The 22053-nt window shown below is 38.7% G+C and overlaps 1 protein-coding gene across 1 annotated transcript; it reads right to left on the reverse strand.

Moving 5' to 3' along the window:
- Nucleotides 1-2851: 2851 nt before the first annotated feature.
- Nucleotides 2852-21451, reverse strand: STIL (SCL/TAL1 interrupting locus). The gene is given in 16 exon segments (XM_010073894.1): nucleotides 2852-3671; nucleotides 5519-5772; nucleotides 6376-6412; nucleotides 6414-6557; nucleotides 8505-8730; nucleotides 9507-9672; nucleotides 11038-12096; nucleotides 12912-13026; nucleotides 13849-13958; nucleotides 15189-15336; nucleotides 16974-17060; nucleotides 17182-17265; nucleotides 18056-18303; nucleotides 19285-19469; nucleotides 19579-19694; nucleotides 21360-21451. Coding segments are annotated over 16 exon segments (3891 nt in total).
- Between the last annotated feature and the right edge of the window lie 602 nt (nucleotides 21452-22053).

Raw genomic sequence — 22053 nt, forward strand, 5'->3', positions numbered from 1 at the left:
GGGCAGGAGCCCGCACGATGCCGGCAGCGTGCGTGGGGCGGCGGGACAGGGCCGGTCACGACGCGGTGCAGAGCCCCGCTGTGCCTCCCGCCAGGAAACACGACCATGTTCAACCCGGCTCCTCGAACCGACAGGAAGCGTTAAAGATAGAACAGCCGGGGCTGGGCGGGGGGGTGAGGAAGCCGAACATCTTCTGTGCACCCAGAGCTGCTGCGGGGCCATTCCCACCCGTGGGGTGGGAGACGTGGCTGTGGAAAACCCACCTCCTCCCTCTTTCACAAGGTGAAATGTTGGCGGAGCCCTGCGGTAGGGAGCACCCAAATTACAGACTAAGGAGCATCAGTGATGCTCTGAGCAGGCCCAAGACTTTTTAAGCAAGCCCTGTATTTCCCTTAATAAAGGATAGCTAGAAATAACGGAAGTAAAAAGAAGTAAAACCAACAATAAAGCCTTAAACCATGCTGCTGCTCCACACGTGGCAGTGCCTGAATGAGCCAGCACTTGAGGTGGGTCCCCATTGCTCAGGGTTAACAAAGCCAGACCTGGATTTCCATGCACTTTTGACTCCAAGCTGCAGTAGATACTTCAGGAAAAAAAAAAAAATCCAGACATCTTGAAATTACTCAGCACTACACTATGAAAGGAAAAGCTGCTTTAGGGAAGGGTGGGTTTTTTGTTGTTTTGGTCAAGTAAATTTATGTTTCACTCAGAGGTTGCTGTCCAGGATTATATGATTTGTGTAACTTCATATTAACACCACACCCTTCTCCTGAGCTGCGTGCAAGTAGCTTGATTTTTGTTTTCAAATTGTTTCTAGCTCTCAAGCATTTGAAGAAAGTCTTTAAAATATTAACCAACACAACTGTCATCTTCCTGTGTTTCCAGACATTTTACAATAGGAAACAAAGAACAAAACCCTGCAACAATAGCTCAGAGGTATGAATTGCCTCATTCATCTCACTGGAATGTTCAAAAACATTAACTGTTTTTTGACTGATTCAGCAGAAAATATGCTGCCAGATAATAAGCTTGTGCCTGATCCAGGGGAGTCAGGGACTGAGAAAGGTTTTATTTTTCAGCACAGCAAAGTAGGACCTTTCCTGAAAGGAAGCAAATATTCTTGTTGATGGAAGAGGCTGCACGAGAGAAGAGAAATTCTGTCACAGCCTAAAGGGAGCTGCTGCCTTCCTCTCTCTCCTGGAAGTTAAGCTTTGCTCTGAAATAGCAAATGTCTTATTTCACCTCCAATCCTTAATCCAAAAAATCAAGGTGGTAGATGCTGGAAAAAGACTTCTATGTGACTGTAATAAACTAATTAGTAATTAGTGCCCACTCAAACATATCATGAACTAACAGTGGATTTGAATGGGAAAGACCCAGGACTACAGTGTGGGGTGTTTTAATCTCTCGTTTAATACTCTTGGAGCAGGAAAGACAAGGTCAGCACCATAGCCTGAACTTCTGGTGAGACAATGCCAACATTAAAACAAAGTTTGTTCAAACTCCCATTAAAGCATGTTGATGGGCTGCAGCCAGTGAGAAAACAGATGGCCCCACCGTCATTCCGCACTGTTCTCCCGTCAGGAGCGGTGGGAATGGGAATAAACTGCCCTTTCCAGCGGCAGTGTCTTGGTTCCAAGCCCAAGAGGTCAGGACAGAGGTGTGTGTTGCACCACAGCCCCGCTCGCCGAGCTCTGTCCTCAGACAGCACTTGCCAAAGGCAGGCAGAGCCACCCCAGCCAGCACCGGGCTCCTGGGGCTTCTAGCACCAGCAGGTTCCTACATAACCCACAATACACAGCAACCACAAAAATATATACTGCACCTAAGACTTTGCCTTTTGGTCAATTTTTAACAGAAATTGAATTGTTAATAAATAACTGAATTCTTCAATTTGTGGAATACTATCATCACAGGGTGATGGAAAAGGGCTGTTTCAGTAATAGACTGTAATGTGCAATGACAGAATATTTGTATGTTAATACAGAACAAAGTAAATAAATTAGTTTGGTTACCCCATCACCCAGTACTGGAATTCTTGAACAGGTCAGTAGCAAGTGAGATCCCCACACTTCCATTCTAAACAATGACTGGGAAGGGGGCAAGCATCTTAAATAAAGGCTACATCAGGCAACTAATGATTTTTTTTTTTTAATGAAACCTTTGACCTTTACAAGCAATATGTACTTAAATAAATAGAAAACATTAATTCAGGAAAACAAACAAACAAAAATCACAAAAGTTTTAAAAGTGCTAGTTTTTCCAATCTCCTTCCAAGACTTCATGATACAGAGTTACATGTGCCATTTTGGTTGAATTCAAAATAATTTTACGCAAAGTAAAGCCACAGTCATGCTACCCTTCCCACCCAAACACTCCCCCCGCCCCACCCAGTAATCCAACCATTTCAGCAAATTTCTAGAAATTAGTGCTTTAGCTCTGTTATCCCTGCTCTGCCTCACACAGTATCAATGGCTCACAGTTGGCACAAACATGTAAAAGTCAGTGTTTTAAAAAAGACAGCAGAAGAACGTTTAAATAAGCATTATTGATAAAAGTATAATAAGAGTACATCTTGGGCTCAAGTTGATTCACCCTTCCGATACTTTAAAATCATGCCTAACTGTAAACAAAAGTGCACACATGCTTCAGTGCTCATCAGCACTGACTCAACCAGGCATCCAGAGGTGCCTGTCCCCAACCTGGGCCAAAAACTCAGTTCTACAAGTTTTACACTGCTACAACAGAGCGACCTCTTCAAAGACAGCTTAATCCTTCATTTCCTGTAGTCTTTTACAGAGAGGTCTCTCTCAGATTTGAAACAGTGGTTGCCAGCCATCTCGGGGGATGTTCAGAACAACTTTGGCAACTGCCTGAGTTGTTTCACATCAAGAATGGTGCCAACAGAATTAATGCTGTTCGACTGGTTTAATGTTTCAAGGGTTGGAGTATGCAGGTTTCCAGGGAAGACCTGAATATCTCCTTCGTCTTTCCTGCCAGGTTGTTCAGTGAATTCAACCCTCCCAGGTAACAATTTGGTTTTTGATTTTAAATCCTTTAGAATCTGAACTGAGTTTTCATCTGCTTGATTTGCTCTGGGAGGAAAAATGTCATTTGTAATATTTCTTAATACAGGGCTGTTTAATTCTGGTGGAGAAGCATTAGTAGTCAACTCTCTGCTGTGACTATTCAGATGAATGGGAAGTCTTCCATCAGTTCTTTTGGATAATTCAGTCCAGTGGTTGAACACAGGGGTACGGTTTTTGTCCAGCATGCTTTCACTTCCGAGAGTGCCAGAATTACCATTTTGAACCTCCAGTTCCTCTTCATCTTCACTGCTGTCACTGCCCTGTATCAGCCCATATCGCTTCATGTACTTCTTGGTTGCAAAGGACATATTGCTTGGTGAAATTAAGCTAAGACCCACCATGCTCTTGTCCATATTTGTATGCAACAGGTCTTGGAAAGAGAAATCTGCAGGAGGATTTTGGCCCGAGTGACTGAGAGAAAGTCGAGATAACTGATTTTCACTGAGATACTTGAGTGCTATAGCGTTTGCTTCCATGCTCAGATCAACAACATTAGGAGTTAAGCCACACATGCTGACATTGGCAAATGACATGTAATTTAGTCCAGGAACCACTGCTTCAGGATTTATGCATGCTAAGATGCTGAAATAAAGCATCAAAAAGTTAGTTCAGCATTACAGGAAAAACAAGTATTTCACAATATAATCTGACAATTTCATTTTGCCTCTTGTACCAATTTTTCTTTCCTTCTGAACACCACAGCTCCATCAGGCTGTTCAGTGCTGAGATCATACATTCTGCACGTACTAAAAAGCACTGACACTGACAGTATCCAAACACTGTGTTAGAGAATCAATTACATTCCCTTCTGACTCAATACTAACCACAATCCTTGTATGAAGGGGAACTGGCCTCTAGCAGGTTTCAGAGCTGGTTTTGTTTTTAAAGCAGGTTTGAGCTCTTGGTCTATTCTCACCAGGGAACATGACATTATATGCCTCTGGCCCAAAGAATCTAGATGCTGCTATCCAACCCAAAATTTAATCTAGATAGAAGATACAAGCCCAGTGACAGAGACCAAGAACACCTCTTTCCTAATGCATGCCAATTCCAGGATTTTTACAGAAATTCTGACATAGTATCTGTTGCCAGAAGCCTGCAAGGTTCTAGTTTTTGAAGGCATCCTTCAGTAAGTAAAATGCTCATTCGTTCTGTTGCTTGGTACACTGATTCACTGTATACATTAAGTGTTAAAAGACTGAAAGGACCAGCTCTAGTACACTGGTAGTAGTTATAAACCAGTGCATCCTCATGTTGAGAGTTAAGAGTCTTCCTGTTTCACTGAACATAGATTTTGCAGTTTGCTTACAGAGAGTAAACTTCTGTCTCAGACGAACAACCACTAATTACGCTATGGAGTTGCACTGTTGCTTCCTTCTCTATTGCGCTGTAGACCTTTTCTCAGAATTGTTTGTCAGTCATGAAAGTGGCAGAAGGAAGATTCTCATCCCTCTCCCCAAGTCTGAAGAAAAAAACCCCCAAGGATTCCAGTTTTGTCTTATGGGTTTACTTATTAGGATATTGACATTAAAAGAACACTGACAGATTCTCCAGCCAGCAAAGTAGCCCAGAAATTCCAGAAACCAACCTGATGAAATTCAAGCAAAAAGGAGAAAAAATAGCTTAGAAACTGTATGACTGGAAACAGCTTTTGATACATAGCTGAAGAGAAGATTAATTAGAAGACAGGTCTTTTTTTGTTTACCTAACAGTTATGTACTAGTATCAAGAAGACAATCCTTATTGTCTTCTATAAAAATGAAGTCATACCAGGTAGTCAGCCTGTGTACAAGCAGCTACAGAAGTAAATTCCTGTGCCTCAAACACCTTCTTCAGAAATTACTTCTGCTCCTTCTGTTTCTTCAAGGTTGTTTCCCTCCCCAACCACTGCACTCTCCCCTCTGTTTCCAGTCAAAGCACTCACAATGACAAGTGATTAGGACAGAACCTGCTTTGATTATATATTGAAGCCACAATAACAATTTCACTTATACTGGTAAAGTGCAAGACGAGGGTTAAGAAGTAGTGACAAAATATAGAACTGCTTAACGTTCAGCCTCTCAAGTCCAGTGTTTCTCTGGAATACTGTGACATAGCCCAAGGGACTGAAATTACTCAAGCAGCTTCATTATTATTCTAGGGAATTGTGTGCTACTGCATGCACAATATTTTAAGAATCACCAGATACTCTAATAGCTAGAGCTACTTGTGTTATATTTAAATAATATGAGTTCTGCTAGCAGAGCTCTTAAACCTATCTGAATTACCCATAGCATGAGCCAGTGTTTCATCTTTTCAGGAAATGTGGATCAGATTGCCAAACAAATCCCCAGTGGCAGTGAACACAGTCCCTTCTCTTTGCTCATTGACCCAGTCTTCATTTTTTGGTTCTAGCTACAAATTACTACTCAAAACAATCAGTATTGTACCTGGCATTCTCCACTTTGTGTGTATTTTTCTTCGTCTTGCCAGGTGAGTCAATTGTCACTCCAAGACTCTTCAGTTGTCTGAGTGTAGCACTAATCACACTCTCTTTATCCACCACTGCTGTGTCAGTGCCTGAAGCCATTTCTATTGTATCATCAACATCCTGATACTTCGGACCATCACCATTAACAGATCCTGCTTTAGCAGGTGAGTGACCTTGCTCTTCTGAGGACTTTAAGAGGTGGTTTACTTGGCCCTAGAGAAAAAGGGAGCAAGGGATAGAACACATGGACAAGAACATCATGACAGAGTTGTAAAAAAACTGAATCCTGCTCTATTCTTACACAACTTAAAATACAACTAGACGGGTTAACAGCTTATTCTGACAAACAAACAAAATTCAGATTCAGTTCAGGTGTAATCACAAACTCAAAGATGTGTAGTCAAACAGGAATGTCTTGCATTTCAAGCTTTCTGTAAGAGTCTGTTCTGAATTTAAACACAGCACATACTGATACTCTTCAAGATTAAATTATCTGCCTTTAAGGCACTTGAAGGTCAAATGCTGTGCCATTTTAAAAGGCACTAATTAGGAAAGTTATCAACTGACTTTATCTTTTAACTAAAGAATTTTTATTAGGCAGCAGACAGTACTCCATGGATGCATGGAAGACTGAAGTACAGAATAACCACTTAAACCTTAAAAAAATGAACCACCACAAACTTGGAACATTTCTGTAGAGCATAACATGCAAACTTGAAAACCACACACAATTTTAACTCATGCCAAGACCACAACATAACTTTTGCTGCTTTGACTGTTGCATTCAGTGCAGAATAAAAGATTTAAATGAATTACCAGTAAGTCCTGGTAAAGCTTCTGATCCTCAGATGAGAAGCAAGGAGGCGGGTGGCTCCGAGTTCTGCTCACTTGTTACCACCACAGGGTTGCTGGCTCCCTCTGTTGGTTCCTGCTGTAAGGACACGCTAATACTTTCCGAGGATGAACTGCGAACAAGTGCTTGGGAAACATTTCCGTTTCTGAAAGAGAACACCGAGACAGCTAGATATTTCCTTGAAACACAAAGCGCAAATATCACTACCGGTACCTTATCTTTTCATGAACAGCAGAAGAGGAGAAAAATCGAGCACTGGAAACAGTTCCTAACATTTCTCAGTTTGTTTTCTGCTTGAGGCTTTGCTTTTTTCTGCAGTCATTTTCTTTCAAAAGTCACCTGAGGACTGAAGAAATACACCCCGCAGTGTGAAACTACAGCGGCTTGACTAGTTTTTCAAAAGATGATTTGAAAATGGCAATGGCTTCTCTGGAGTAGTCAAAACTCAACCACACTCTACGACTTAAGCTCAAAATTGTTAATAAACTTAAAGCAGATGAAACTGAAGTTATGTTTTCAGTATTTTTATGGACACTTAAGTCTCTAGGAATAATGTATCTTCCATACATTCTGAACCATGACTCATTCAAAAAGCCATTTTTACCAAGGTGAATAACAGAAAACAAGATTCCTGTGGTAATTTAAATAAAAAGCTTTAAAAACTTCTCAATGACATCGTTACAAATACACATATACACAATGAACACTGAGTATCATGAACGGAGAACTACACCTTGTTGAAATATTTCTCAATAGCAGATGTGAAAGAGGAACCATAATCTATCCTGAAGCTTCCAGACAAAAAGGGTAAATATTGTAGAATGAGTTACAATGTGATGCTCTGTATCCCCTTTAGCCAGCTGGTGTGTGCATTGCACAAACCTTTTTAGACCAGACATATCAATAGTACTGTCATCCCGAGGAGATCCGTAAGCGACCCTCCTCCCCCTTCCTGTTCCTCCTCAGGAGGCAAGTGTAAGATAAGGGAATTTCAGAACTCAACTGATCAATTGCCTGTGTTGAAAGCAATAAGATTTAAATCACGTGACCTACTAGATGGTCAATGTAGGTTATCAGTTACTGTTACACCAGCAATTATTCATCATTCCCAAAAACGTTCCCCTCCTCTTTAAAGAAATCTGTGTGATGCTCTACACTCTTATTGTACAATACTTATGCAGCTATTTTACAGGTTTATGAATCTAAGTTGAAGAGAACCTTAAGATGACATCTCTAAAACACAATGTTCAGAAGACTAATTTTAATCTGTAACACTTATGGTAGCCGTATATGTTTGCAGATAACACTTTAATCAAGGAATATGAATATTTAAGTTATAGCTTAATTATCATCCCCTTTCCCAATATGATTATTTCAGAAACCTAACTTACCTGGAAGGGTACACCCCCTCCTTTGGCTTTCATACTTAGAGAATATTAGACCATTAAAAATGCTAAAGTGCTGAATTGTTGAGCTATTCCCTGTTTAAAAATAACATCCACTTAGATAATTAAAAATATTTTTAAATAACTTCCCAAATTAGTCTGAGATTAGTTATTGCTCTATAAAGAATCTGAGCTTAAAAATACCTAATTTAACAGCAGTGAAGTTGGTACCTGCATTCACTATACACAAAGAAATCAGGTGTAAAACGTAGAGAAATTCAGAGAACAGTCATATAACCATAAGCCCCTCATCCTAAGCCCCTCAGAACTGAAAGCTGAACAGGGAAAAGCCACTGCAGGAAAAACAAATGATTATGGCAGTGTCCCCTTTCCCCCTCAGGATTTAAGGTAAGAAAGGGAATGCTGCCAGCTCTGTACATGCTTTTCCAAGTTAAAAGCTTTTGCCATCAGCTCCTGCTGATAGGTAGGCTAGCTAAATGTGCATGACTGACAAATGCAGACTGTAAAGGCAGCCATGTTTTGCTGAGCTGTACAATTCAAAGCATAATTAAAAAACAAAGAAGGGAAACAACACAACAACTGAAGTCAGGTGACCGTAATTCCTGAGAAAAAGAATTATGAAAGTAGCAACTTATGAAAGGTGGTTCAGCTTATTATGTGAACACAAGATATTTCTGGTTACTTACTGGAGAGTGTTCTGATTAGTTCCTTCTTCCACAAGATGAATACTGTCTACAAAGCTGGGCATGTCAACCACCTTTAAGGAAGAAGCTATACTTGTATTACTTGCATCCTGTTCAGCATTAATTGAAATGCTTATGTCTTCCTTAGAAATCTCTTCATCCTCTTTTTTTCCTTGTGGTATGGAGCCATCTTGCTTTTCTGAGGCTGTATTCCAAAATAAGCTAGCACCTAAAAGAGAATTAGAGATTTACACGTCTAAGGAAAGTCATTACTATCTTCTCACACCCTTTGGCTTTGTAAAGCTAGAGGAATAATTTCCTCACATTCAGGGTTTTTTTCACTATTTTAAAAGTGATTGAGGGTTTAGAACAGCTAAGAGTTGCCAAAATATCACTCAAGTCCTATTTTCTTCCAAAGCATACTTGATGAAAATGAATGGTTGTAGTGAAGCATTTTAATGCATTGACCTGGAGCCAGTTTGAAAATTTCCTCCAGACTAACCACAATATTTCCATGGATTTAACAGGAACCAATACATTAATATGTAGCTTTACAGACACAGTTGCATAACTTGCTAAAATTAAAGCAAATGCAATCTCCTCTCCATGCATGTAAGTGTATGGCTTACAAAAACCGTCAAAAATATATCTAATAGAATACCAGATGGGATAGAAGCTATTACTTTTCAAAACAGTGTATTAATTAAAAAAAAAAAAAGTGGATTTTTCTTCTTTTAATAATGCATGACTTAAAATAGAAGAGCTTCCCAAGACTATTGGAAAAATAATTATTCCAGTGACGGCAATCACTGCCATTGCAGCCCAAAGACAAAAATAACTCCAGCCTAAACTTGCAAATGACACCTAGAGAACTTAGCTGGTTTTTGTATCCAGGTGCATGTTTGCATACATTCAACATTTCTGCAAAACATTCCCTCCAGATCCAAACAAATCACAAAAACATCCAGTAAAAGCAAGGCCAGTCTCTTTTTAAAGAATTGTTACCTGTGCTCACAGCAATGCTCACACTTTTCCTCATGTGCGAGCCTGATGAGGATTGTGTTACCATAGAAACAAGGTCCCCTCGCTTCTCGGGCTGCAGAGCATGGCTAGCTGCAGCTGGTTCAGAGGAACAAGCCTGATGAGCCTGTGCTTCCAATAAGCGTTGGATCTGTAATGGTTATTGGAAAGTTATAATTTGTACAATAAAATATAAAGTATAATAGGCAAAAGTGAATTACTAAATTGGGCTCTTCTAAGGTCTGGATTCAAATCCAAGCTGCGTTGCCACAGAAGTCTGACAACCTTCCAGTTCTCAGCAGCGCACGCAGCATAAATCAGAACATCAATTTTGATGTTGGCAGAGCTAGCCAAGAAGAGGTTTTAAGCACGCTGGCAGAACCACCCCAAGACAACTTGAGTAAAGCCTATTTGCACTACACTTGTTGGAAGTATCCTCGATCCCTTTCATTCATATACAAAGCCTATTACCAACTTGCCAGCCAAGCATTTATACGCCAACTGCCCCTACACCATGCTAAACCAACTTTGTACTCATTACAAAAACTAAGCACTTAAATCATAAAATTAAGGTTGCCCAGGCAATACTCACTCTAGTATTTGCACGCACCCTGTTCACTGATTCGTTCATAGCTCCACGGAGAAATACGGTAACAGTGAAGGCTGCATTTGTACAATAAAGAGGGGTTTCCCTATCTCATGCACAAACCCATGCTTTGAGAGCTTGATTTTTACATACAGCAACATCTAACGCATGTTTCAGTTGCAATTTTCTGGTTTAAGCAGGAAAAATATGTATTGTGAGCAACTGTACCAACTTTCCTATTCCTATCATTCATCACCAGCAGCGAAATTTAAACTCTGGCTTTTCAGCACCAAATCATACCCTACAAAATATAAGGCCATCAGTGTAACTCAAGAGATCGATATTTTGAAGAAATATAACCTGGTATTAAAACAGAACTTGGAGAGACCAGCAAAGCCCAATTTTTCAGCCCGGCAACAAGCATCTCATGAATGCTGCCAGTCTGCTGCAGACAACTGAAATTTTTCAGGCACCAGCATCAACAGCCCAGAAAGCTTCAGGTTTGAAGGTACGCAAAGCAACACAAGAACATTCTGCGCTTCACCTGTACGCTTACAATAATTCCAAAGTCTATAGCCTATGCAATAATTTATTTTTTTTTACCTAGACAAGTATATAGATAGGAAAGCATTTATATAGAAGGCATATCGGTTTGCATTATAAAACAGCTTGCTAAAAGGGAAATTTTCATGTTACAGAAATACAATAAACACAAAATCTAATCAGGAGTCAAATAGCTTTCATTTGTTTTAAGGGTTACCAGTTAGAAAAGCCAATCAGGACCATCCTCCATTCCCCAACTGGACTTGGTATGAGAGGCTCTCTCATTCCAACAAGGATAGACAACAGTTAATTTCATTCCTTTAGTAGAAGAACTATCACAGCATAATCACTAGGAGGGCAGAGGAGAAAGCTGTCATTTCCACAAACCTGAGCTTGCAGTAATTTGAGTTGTCTATCTTGCTCAGTAAGAACCCGGTACGCGTCCGGAGATAATCCCATCATTCCATTATCTGATCCTGCTTTAGAAGCAGGCATGTGCAGGCACGGTGAGTGGGCTGCACAGAACTGCGGACTAGAGGGGCTTGCACTTGAAGGCAGTCTTACTCCAGGTGATAAGCTATCGTCGAGAAAATAGTTCCCCATTTTCCCATGATAGCCCATGCTTATAGGGCTGCTTGTGGTATATCCTGGATTGCAGCAAATATTTGGACAAATGACATTTTGATGGAGCATTGCACATGGATTCTGTTGAGCCATCTCTGACTGGATTTCCACTCCATGTTTGGGGCTCATTTTACCAATACCTTGCCATGAGTTTATCAGATTATGTTGGACAGAAGCAGGAAACTGACAGTTGCATCCACTGGCTGGACAGCAAGGTGGCACTTGAACTGGCACCTGCAGTTCTGGTGATCTTCCGCAGCTCTGTGATGAAAAAGAAGAGGTGTAGAGGACTGGCTGCGTAACAGCAGGAAGCTGCTTGGAACCTGATATTGATGTTCTTCTAACTGGAGGCTCTCCCTGTTGTGCGACTCTATCAGGATTTAATACAAGTCTTTCCGATGGCTTTCTGGGGTGATGCACAGATGTATCCGGGGAAGGCCCACTACAAGGGGTTGAAGGAGAAGACGACCCAGAACTTTTTCTTGATTGAGGGCAAGCTTTCTTACAGTGCAACTGTTGCTGTACTAGAGCTTGCTTTCCTCTAGAAGGTCTTGAAATTGGAATTTTCTGGTTTAACTGGTTTGGTAACTGCCTCAATGAGGGATCTCCTATATTAGCAGAGAAGTTTTGCTTGTCTTCAGAGTGCTGGATAGGGTAACATGAAGATCCCAAGCACCATTTCTTTTTAATAGGCTGAGGCAGCATTGAGGGTAGACTTTTAGCTTTTGAAGTCCCCATGTGCTTAGACGATTGTCCTGATTCCACAAAACTCCCATCCAAAACAAGTGACAGTTCAGGAACCGAAGGAAAGATCCTGGTAACCTGAAGGGACAATTACACAAGCAGTTTAAGATAATTTTAAAGTACTGCCTTTCAGCCCTTCACATGCACAATTTCAAAGAAAATGTTTTAATTTAAAATCAATATATGACCATTACCACTCCAAATCAACTACACATTGAATAGTTTTCTAAATATTGGAGAATCCAGGTACAGAAAAAGCAGCAAGATCTCTAGGAGCTTTCTTAGAAGACAAAATTGCTTTCATATGGCATAATAGCCACATCTACCAAATAAATGCTCCATGTCATTCTCGAGCACATTTCAAAGCATTGATCTTTCCCCTTCAAGAAGTAGAATACACGTTCCCTCTTACTATTCTTAGACACAGTAGATATGTGCAACAGAACATGTTTTATAACCCATAACTGTCACATTCTTCTAGACCTAAGCTATGAGGGCTGCTATTCCATTATATTTGTATACGCTTCAATAAAAAAAGGACAGACCAGCAGATCTTCATTTTGTTTGCCCAGAAATACAGAGGAAAGAGTTTGCTGCCTCTGTCTTTGCCTCAGACACCAGAGCTCTTCCATTTAATGGTACCAAGATTCCCAAAGTAGAACCTATCATCTCTGTTCCTAAACCCTATCATGCACATGAATTAAAGTGTCTATAATCCTGGAAAAAAGGCAGGTTAACTAGAGCAGCAGTTGGGACTCTTGGTCCATTTAAGTTCCGTTTTCCCTGCTAGCACTTTGAGACAGAAGCTTTATACTCTCCAGTCCCCTTACAGTGAGTTTTTCTGCTCTAAGTGTCACATCTGAGATGCCTAGAATAATTATTTACTTAGTTACCTGTTGACTCACAGGGTGAGGACTTGGAATTGGTCTGGGGGATAAATCTTCATCTTCTACACCTGAGTCGTGATCACTTGCTGACAACTTGCTGGGTGAACAGCCTTGGGGAGGACTAAAACCAACATAAATCAAACTAAAAGTGTTTGCTTCTCAGATTACTTGGCAGCAGTAACATGAATCTTCACGTTTTTCAGTATGCCATCTACACTGTAGTATCAGCATCATTTTTTTCAAGCAGCAGCTGCTATACATCTCCTCCCTGGTTTGCTAGGGAGTTCACACAGCAAACAGTTCTAAGATGAAAGAGTGAAAATACAAAACCTGCTTTTGGGCAAAAAGATACTAACTCTCCCTCCTCACAGCCTTGCACATACACACCTTTTTTAAGTGACATTCTAACAGCAAAGCACTGATTTACATTAGAAAGATAAGGAGTGCTACAGTAAAGACTGTAACATTGTTTAAAGGAAAATAAAGGCCATCTTATAGTCACAGATAAAAATTTGATGGATAAGTCAGGTTCTTAAAAATCCCTAAGTTTCAACCTATCCAGGTCTCAGAGATCTGAAAAGCTGGAAGGAAAACAGAATTTTTACCAACTTGATGAGACTACAGTTAGAGAAAGGACAGATCTCACAGAAAACAGTGAACTAAGCTCCATCAGTAAGGAAGTCTTTTTAGAAACATTCACTGTATAAATTACAACCACCAGTATCAAGAGTAGAACTACAAGTAGCTTCTCTCGGAATATGGTCAGCTTGATGGTCTTACTTGAAGAATATTAACTCTAAGAATAAACAAAAGCAGATACACAGATTTCAAAGCGAGAAGATCACTATGCACAGCTGAACTGACACCTGGCACAGCAGAGGTCAAAAACCCTCATCCAATAAATATTTAATTTTTGTGTATAAATGACATCCAAAAGATTTACCTTTTGATAGGAAGTTTCTTGCAAACTCTGCCGAAGAACTCTGTTTCTGCATTTTGGTTTTCTGCACTCAACTCAAACTGGATAGGGCTCTTGTCTGAAGGTTCAACATTCTGGAATGAAATTTTCTGGATTTGTGAAGCATGAAACTTTCAGCTTTTAATCACCAAGGTACTACTCCCAAAGAAATAGCTTTAAGGATATTTTTATCAGATTATTTGCTGCTTGTCCTCTACTTTCAATTCTTAGTTCTTTCACCACTACAAGGAGGCAAGCAACTTCCCTTCCTGTTTAACACTGTTCCTCCTGCTACTCTGTAAAGCAGTTGGCCTAATTATAGCCACGAGCAGATGCTTCCTTGCTGTAACTGCTCAGATACACTTCCACAAGTCTTCACCACTATAGGAAACAGTATGGGAACAGTTACTGTTTCACACACCACAGCTGGGCAGGTCCTGGTGACACCAGAAGTAAGCCTCTGTTAAGAGGCTTGTCATCTTCAGGAAGCTGAGCTGTACCTAGGCTAAAGGTGGACGGCAGCCCTGAACAGGGAAATTTAAGTGGAAAAAGAACAGCACAGGACACACATTACACTAGCTTGCTTCTCTACCAGAGCCTAGGAGCACATATCAGGCAGATTAACAATTCAATTTCAGGTTCTACACAAGGCTAGGAAAACACAAAGAATTGAGATTTCCTAGAATTTCCTCAAACCTTATTAGTTAACTCGCAGACATTGTATCATCAAATTATTTCAAAGAGTTACTTTGCACAAAGATGAAATTGTTCCTGCTTTGTTACTGTAAGGCAGGAAGAGATCTGCAGATTAGTAGCCACTGAATTCCCTTTTGCATTCAACTTCAAACACAGCACAAGTACCCAGCTTTGCTCACCAGAAAGCACTGATACACATCACCCACAGCAGTTGTCAGATGTGTCCAGCATGCACATGGCATACAAGATTAACTATAGGAATATAGAATATACTCTATATATATAGAATATACGCTATAGGAAATCCGAATCTCTGATCATAAAGCCAAAAGGTCACTAGTAAGAAGGAGCACTAACCAAGTCCAACACAGTACACTACATTTTAAAAGACAGATTCTTAATGCTATTAGAAAAGTGAGCAGTTGCTGACTCTGGAGGTCATCTCTCAATTTGAGAAACAAACTCTGAATTTACAGTAATCACTGTAAAAAGGTAGCTTTATAGAGTTACATCATTTTCAAATACTGCAGTTCCATGTGGGTCACATTATAGTGACTCCTCCTTTAAGTACTTACCCTAAAAGTAAAATTTTAAAGTATCACGATGCAGTAGGAAACCAAGACACTTACTTTGAAGAGATGTACTGTTTCATTGCAAGTTAAGATCTGAAACCCCAGTTCACTCTGTCCACTGCACGGAACACACTCATAAAACTCTGGTTCCTTGTGTGTTAATGAATAAAGCACAATAAGAAACCTCCCAGATTCTGAAAAAACCCTAAAATAGAAAAAAACCACATCTTAAAAACTTAAACAGGAAGAAGGTCGTAAGTTTCTCAACATACTGAGCAAACTATCACACAGTTTAGCAAACCAGTGAATCACTGCATTTTGAGTGGTACCGAGCTCTACCTAGAGCGGACAGACTTACGACTGACATCACATGCAAGAATCAAAGCAAAGCAGAGAAACGGGAATAATTCCTCCACTTTCTAGTTCAAACCTTTAGGATCACTTAGTACTTTAAATTAATTCCTGGAAGACTTCAATCATAGCATAGAAGAAAACACCTGTAAAAATGTTATTGTGGGTTTTTTTATCATTCAGTTGAAGATGTATTATAAAGACACTTAGTGTTTCAGTTATCCCTAAACATTCCAAGAATGCTCATTAGCACAGAGATTTTTTTTGTTTTTGAAGAAAAATTATATTGAAGTTTTCTTCCACAGGTTGAGAACAGTGAGTAACAACAGTCAACATTTAACACAAAATATCAAGGATAATGAAAATAAAGTGCATTTACAGGAAAAGGTAGTACTACTTTCAGAACAATTTTTCTTTTTATCACACTTGTAATATGCTTGTGAGGGGAGACTGTTTTTTCTTTAAACAATATGTGTGATAGAGAAAACATTAGTAACAAGGTGCTTGAAAAAATACATTCACACACAACTTTGAAATAATACTTAAAATTAAGAGTTAAAAAAATGTATGATGCACATATTAAGCAGTTAGTCTGCAGAGGTTAATTCTCTTTGCACAGTTCATCAAATCTGCCTAATCCACTTCCAAGATGGAATCAGTGAAAGTTAATGAGAGTCAAGCATCTAACTTCCCTATCTAATAATCTAATTGGGCTCTTATCTGTATTTGGGCACATTTAAATTGTTATGGGAAAAAGTCTATTTTGTAATTACAGACATCTGTTCACCAAATGTGGTTTTATTTGATAACTTAAAAGCAAGTGTGGTCAAGCAGAAGAAATTCTTATGCATACAGCATATTTTAAAGTGTCATTTACCTGAAGAGCAGTTTTAAACTATAAACACCTGAACTCCCTCCCAGCTTCCATATAAATAGAACTTGGCAAATGTTACAGGTGAAAAGATGTAGAGAATGAGGAATGATTATCTACCAACTTCACCATGGGGAAAAAAAAAACCAGAATGCAAAACCTATAAAACCAGAATATTTATCAGGAAGTCATGACAAGACAGTACTAGCTGCAAATCAATATGCTTCAATATGTTGGTCACACACAACCAGGGAAAAAGACTACGTCAAAGAAAACACCCATAAGAAAAGTTCCAAAACCCACCACTGTTTAAACTACTGTTTCCTGCTTGATGGTTCTTATTTAAACTAAAATGCAGGTACCTTAACATATTAATGTTTACCCTCTTCTGTCTTTGAGATATCAGCCCGGCTCTCTAATGTTTCAGTCACAGAAAATCTGTGAGGCAGGTCAAAACCAGAAAGAAAAAATAAAACAGACAGCCTTACCTCCTATATAATATATAAATCACAGAATTCCCTCAGATACCTTTAAATAGCACCCATGTTGCCATGCATTTCTGTGGAATATATTTTTAAGCAGCCAATAGCTTCTCTATTTTATAGATAAAAATTACTTGCCTTTCTTGAATTGAAGAACTGAATAAATATCGCAAGCAACAGGCCCAGACTTGAGGACTATAGATATGAGTGACTCCACTCAGCCAACTATAAGTAGGAAGAAATATCCAATTAGAGACAGTTCCACCAAGTTTCCCCTATATAATTCCTCAAATACATCTCAAATCAATATGTGTATTGATCTGCACAAACAGAGCCAAACACTTACACTCCAACTAATGGCAGAGCATAAGCCTTGGGATCAGACTCGAGCAGCAAAAGCAATTTTCGTGTCTGGTCCATAGTAAGGTAGCTGAAAGAAAGCAGAATTTGGGGGGTGTTCTTCAGTATTTTGGAAGGCAGTCTTTCATAAAAAAATTATGAAGAGACAAATACAAACTTCGAAAACACTGTAAAAAAAGTTCAGAAAAGAAATAAAAACCATTCTTTCTCTACAGTTACAGTAACTCCTCAGCTTTTCATCAATTCCCTGTGTAACAAATTATGAAGGACAAAATTTGCTGAGTATTAGAGTATTCACAACAAATCCAGAAGTGCAAGTCATGTTAAATTTGAAGACCAACTTTTAGAGAGGCAATCACAAGGTCTCTTTTCAAATAAAATGACACTCAGTTGCTTCAAATTAGTTCCCTGATCTATCCTTAGTTCACACTACCAAATTAGTTATCAGTTAGAATGGTGATTCCCCAATATCATCTTATAAGCATGATTAACAGAAAAAGCTTTGGTTGACACTCATCTGATTTTCACTCTAGAGCAAGCACTGATACTGTTTAAAAAGCAGGGTGCTGTTTCTATTTATTATGTTATCTAGAAGTGTGTCTCCTTGCCTCAGTAGGAAGATCTTTCTATTTAAGTCAAAAGCAAGAACTCCTACTGAACCAGTTAAGATTTTTGTCCCACCCCATTTCCTGTTTCTCATTTGTAATGTTTTAAATTTGTCCAAGGAGTTACGTTATTTGTATGCCAGTTATTTTATTAAAAAGCAAAGCACTGGTAGAGCTCTTGCCTACCTACCTGCTTTAGGAAATGTAACAAACTGTCAGACAACTTTGATAGTTTTAGCATCATCCTTTACTCACCCACATTTGTAAGTTCCTTGAACTTGTGCAATATTCATAGGACTGTTCAAATTTCTTGCTAAGGCTGTGGGAATAATTGGGACAGACTTCACAGGGGTGTACTCCAAGATATTTGCTGCGGTAATAGAAGCCCAATGAAAATTAAAATGTAGATTATCCAGGTTTTCTGTGAAAACAATGTGAGCTCTAACAGTGAGCAGTTTAGAAAGATCCAGTGATTCTTTACTGCACAGACTGTGCTGCAGACCCTAGAAGTAAGGAAAAGAGAAAAGAGTTAAAGACACAAAATTGTCTTCAGATGGCTACTGTGATTCAAGTTGTATCACACTAGGAACTCAAATCATTCATCATAGCTGCTATTGCAGCAGGCACTGTATAAAAATCCGTTAATCTCCAAATCTTATGGCTACGCTGAATATAATGAATAATGTAAAGTACACTTGAAATTAAGCAATGCATATCTTACCAATGATTTATTATATAGTAAAAAAACTGGAGTTACTTACATTGTATAAAAATTAATAAAATAACAGGCAACTAGAAGGCTCAAGGTGATCTGTCAATATTTTCTTACTGGCATTCAAGAAATTTGTATTTTAACATCTGATGTATCATCTTGAGAAAGGTTAGATGCGAAGTAAGCACTACTTGTTTTATAAAATACACACAGTAACTACAGGCAAACACTGAAAGGAATAGAAGGTGTATTTACTAGATTATATGTCTATAGAGTACAGAAGTGACACATTTCACCTCTAACTACTAACCTACACAGACTTTACACGCTTTCTTGCAAATTACTTGCCTAGCAAAAAGTTTTAATCAACAATTGTGCCAATATTGCAACACATTCACGATAGATTTGAGAGAAAATGCTGTTTTTTCTTGTTTAAGTAAGTTTGTTGCAATCTCAGTTGTCTTGCTGGTTTTGGTGGTCAGACCAGCTGAAAAACTTCAGTCAGACAGCAAGATTTCAGTCCAAGATTAAAGACTCTGAGATCCTCAAACACCTGTGAAGACCAACTGATTTTAATAGTTTCCGATGCACTTTTCAGTGACACTCAAGCAGCTCATTTCACATAACTAACTAAATAGTCTTGCTTCAGGCACAACTTTACTGCATTTGAATGTGATGGCAGTTGGAAAACAAGCCTTTTGTATAGTCCAGTCTCCTGCTTAGGAAACAGCTTATTGTTTAAGAGACCCAAAAGTTACCAAGAGGTGCCTACCTTGAAAGCCAAGCTGATATCTTCAGCACTGTGTACTATAATATTATCTGTAGGTCCCCAGGCATTAACTGTACACGGAATCAAAAAGTCTCCAGGAAGAGAGGCAGTTGGAATTTTGCCTGATCCACCAGCAACTTCTCGACCAGGATCAAAGCGGTCTATTGTTAGTGTTATGCCTTCCCCATCTTTAAAATAAATACATAAAGTCAGAGTTCAAGAGCAGCAACTCAGGCTCCTTGCTAACAGCTTACTCAAACAACCAATATTGTCTGTCTACCTGATATTTAAAGTTACCTTCATCTACTGCAAGAGTTCCAAGCAAAAAACAGGAAAACAATTTATTTTCATTCTGCTTAGCATGGCGATAGGCAAGTCGCAAGGTTTTCTCCATCATAGATAACTTTGGATTTCTAAAAAGAGAAAATAAGCAAGTTTAAGAACCAAATTATTTTTAATGCTCTTTTAAAAAGTATTTATTATATTGCAAAAGCCTCTGGATTTTTTTTTTGTCCTTTAAAAAGAAAACATACAGAAACAGCCCAAAGTACTAAACAACAACAAGGTAAGAATTAACATAATTGTACAAAATGTCAATGGAAATTTAGCTCATGCTCTGTGCATCACCCCAACTATTCATACTCAAGAAAGCCATATTTTAACTGGAGCAGCTCCAGAGAACGCTCTATACGTTCATCTCAACAAGAATATTTTGGCTTGACTAGTCCATCAAACCAACATCAGAGGGCAAACATTTTTTCCTATGGAGAATAAATAGCAAGGAGAGAGAAGAGCTTTTTTCTATGGAGAACAAATAACAAGGAGAGAAAAAAGCTTTTTCATCTAAGGGGCAACATGGTCACAAGAACTAGAGATGAACAGAAATGAATTATTATAACAGAAGGTGAAAAAACTTAGAAACACTAAGACCAAAACACAGATCTTCTAAAAAGTCTCCTAAGTTTAAAGAGTAGAATAGTCCAAAAAGGTCAACTCATTTTGATGTGTCTCTCATTTTAGCACAATATTTAGTGTGGACGCCTAAAGCATGAGCAGACTGGGATCAATGACACAGGAATGCAAGTATGGAGAAAGATTAAGTAATTATAAAATCACTATTTAGTAAAAAAAAAAAAATAGTAAGTTTGGAATCTAGGGCAGTAAATATATCAATATTACTTTGGCTTGAGAAAGACAATTTGATTTTGCTTTGGAAAGAGGTCAAACTTGAAAGTGAAGCTGCTGGTTTATGTGAATACTGTGATGATGGCTCATATCCTACTTGCTCAAGATGAACTAAGTGATGTGCCTCCAGACAAATAAAAGTAATTTATTTTAAACTTTGTTTAAACTTGGAGGTTTTAATTTTAATTCAAAAAGCATTAGGTGGCAAGGACAAGTGGAGGCCCCTCTGATCTGTATGCAAGGGCTGTCCACCCTTATATGCACATATATGCCTATACTTGAACATATACTTTAATAACTTCTGTAAGATTTTTATGAAATCTATATAAAAATTACCCGGTTAAGTAATAAGGATCAATTTTTACCCTCCATTTGTTTTACAAGGCAGGTTTGGAACATCCTGTCCTAGAAATTCACAAGTGCTTCAGATTCACCTCCAGACTCATTCTAAACAAAAATACATCCGAATTTTTGGCATTTTAATCCAGATTCCTGAAGCAAGCTTATGCTTAGTTTTAAGTTTTACTTGAAGCATGCTATCTGTATCCAGTTTGCCAAAAAGATTTTTTTCTCTGTAAATATTTAGAGACAAAGAAAAACACATTAAAGAAAACTACAAGTATACAGTTACTTTTACACCTTTCCACACAGGAAGGAAATGGAAAGTAATTGCTGTAAGTTACTTCAGACTGAGGCACCTCCAACCCACTTGACAGCGACACACCACAGAAAGGCAAACTCTCAAATCTTTCCAATGAAAAGCCCTATACAATGAACACACCAGTGGTTTCTTTTTCCTTTGTGTCTTGTCATAGACTCAAAAGATAAAATGAGGCTTTGAATCATATAATTCTTATTTTAACCTTTAGCTGCTTAAAAAAGTTGATTCATACCTGTAATAGGCGACATGTGAGCCAATGACATCACCCATAGGGACTGGGTCCCAAAGTGCACACTTGGACAGAGGGAAACTGAAAGGCACCATCCTGACAGGAACAAATCTGGGAAGCAGATCACAGAGATAAGAAAGGAAAATAGACTAAGCTTAGTGCTTTCAAACAGCATTTATAAGAAAGAGCAAAGGAGTAACTCTGTAAGAAAAACAATAAATAAGATACATAAGCTGTTGGTACTTTTTTTGTTTCAAGTTCAGGCCAATGAAGCAGAAACTTGGTCCCATTAAGTTGTCAAGGATATAAACTACAAAGTCAACACAAAACTTTTGTTTTCCACCTGACAGGTCCTTTATATGAACTTATGAGATGCGTAGGCCAAAATACAAGTCTGCAGCTAAAGCTCAAGAAAAAGTTGCTCTGGGTATGTTGTAGGAAAGGAAAATGTTTCCAGTCATTAGAAACTCTCCTGGAACACAGAAAATCTTGATTTAGCAAACTTAACATTAGATTAGCTTCCAAAAACCCTGGTTTAGTCACTTTTTAAAGCCAGCATTCAATCCAGTTAAGCTTTGAAGACTTCTGAAATACAGCCTTGGCTTAACTCAATACAGCGCAAAATTTACAATCGGACTTTGAAGAGGCCTGAAGAAATCAGCATGTAATCATGCAAACTTATTTACACAAGCAGGAT

The sequence above is a fragment of the Pterocles gutturalis genome, unplaced genomic scaffold, assembly GCF_000699245.1.
Source record: "Pterocles gutturalis isolate BGI_N339 unplaced genomic scaffold, ASM69924v1 scaffold48667, whole genome shotgun sequence".
NCBI classification, from domain to species: Eukaryota; Metazoa; Chordata; class Aves; order Pterocliformes; family Pteroclidae; genus Pterocles; species Pterocles gutturalis.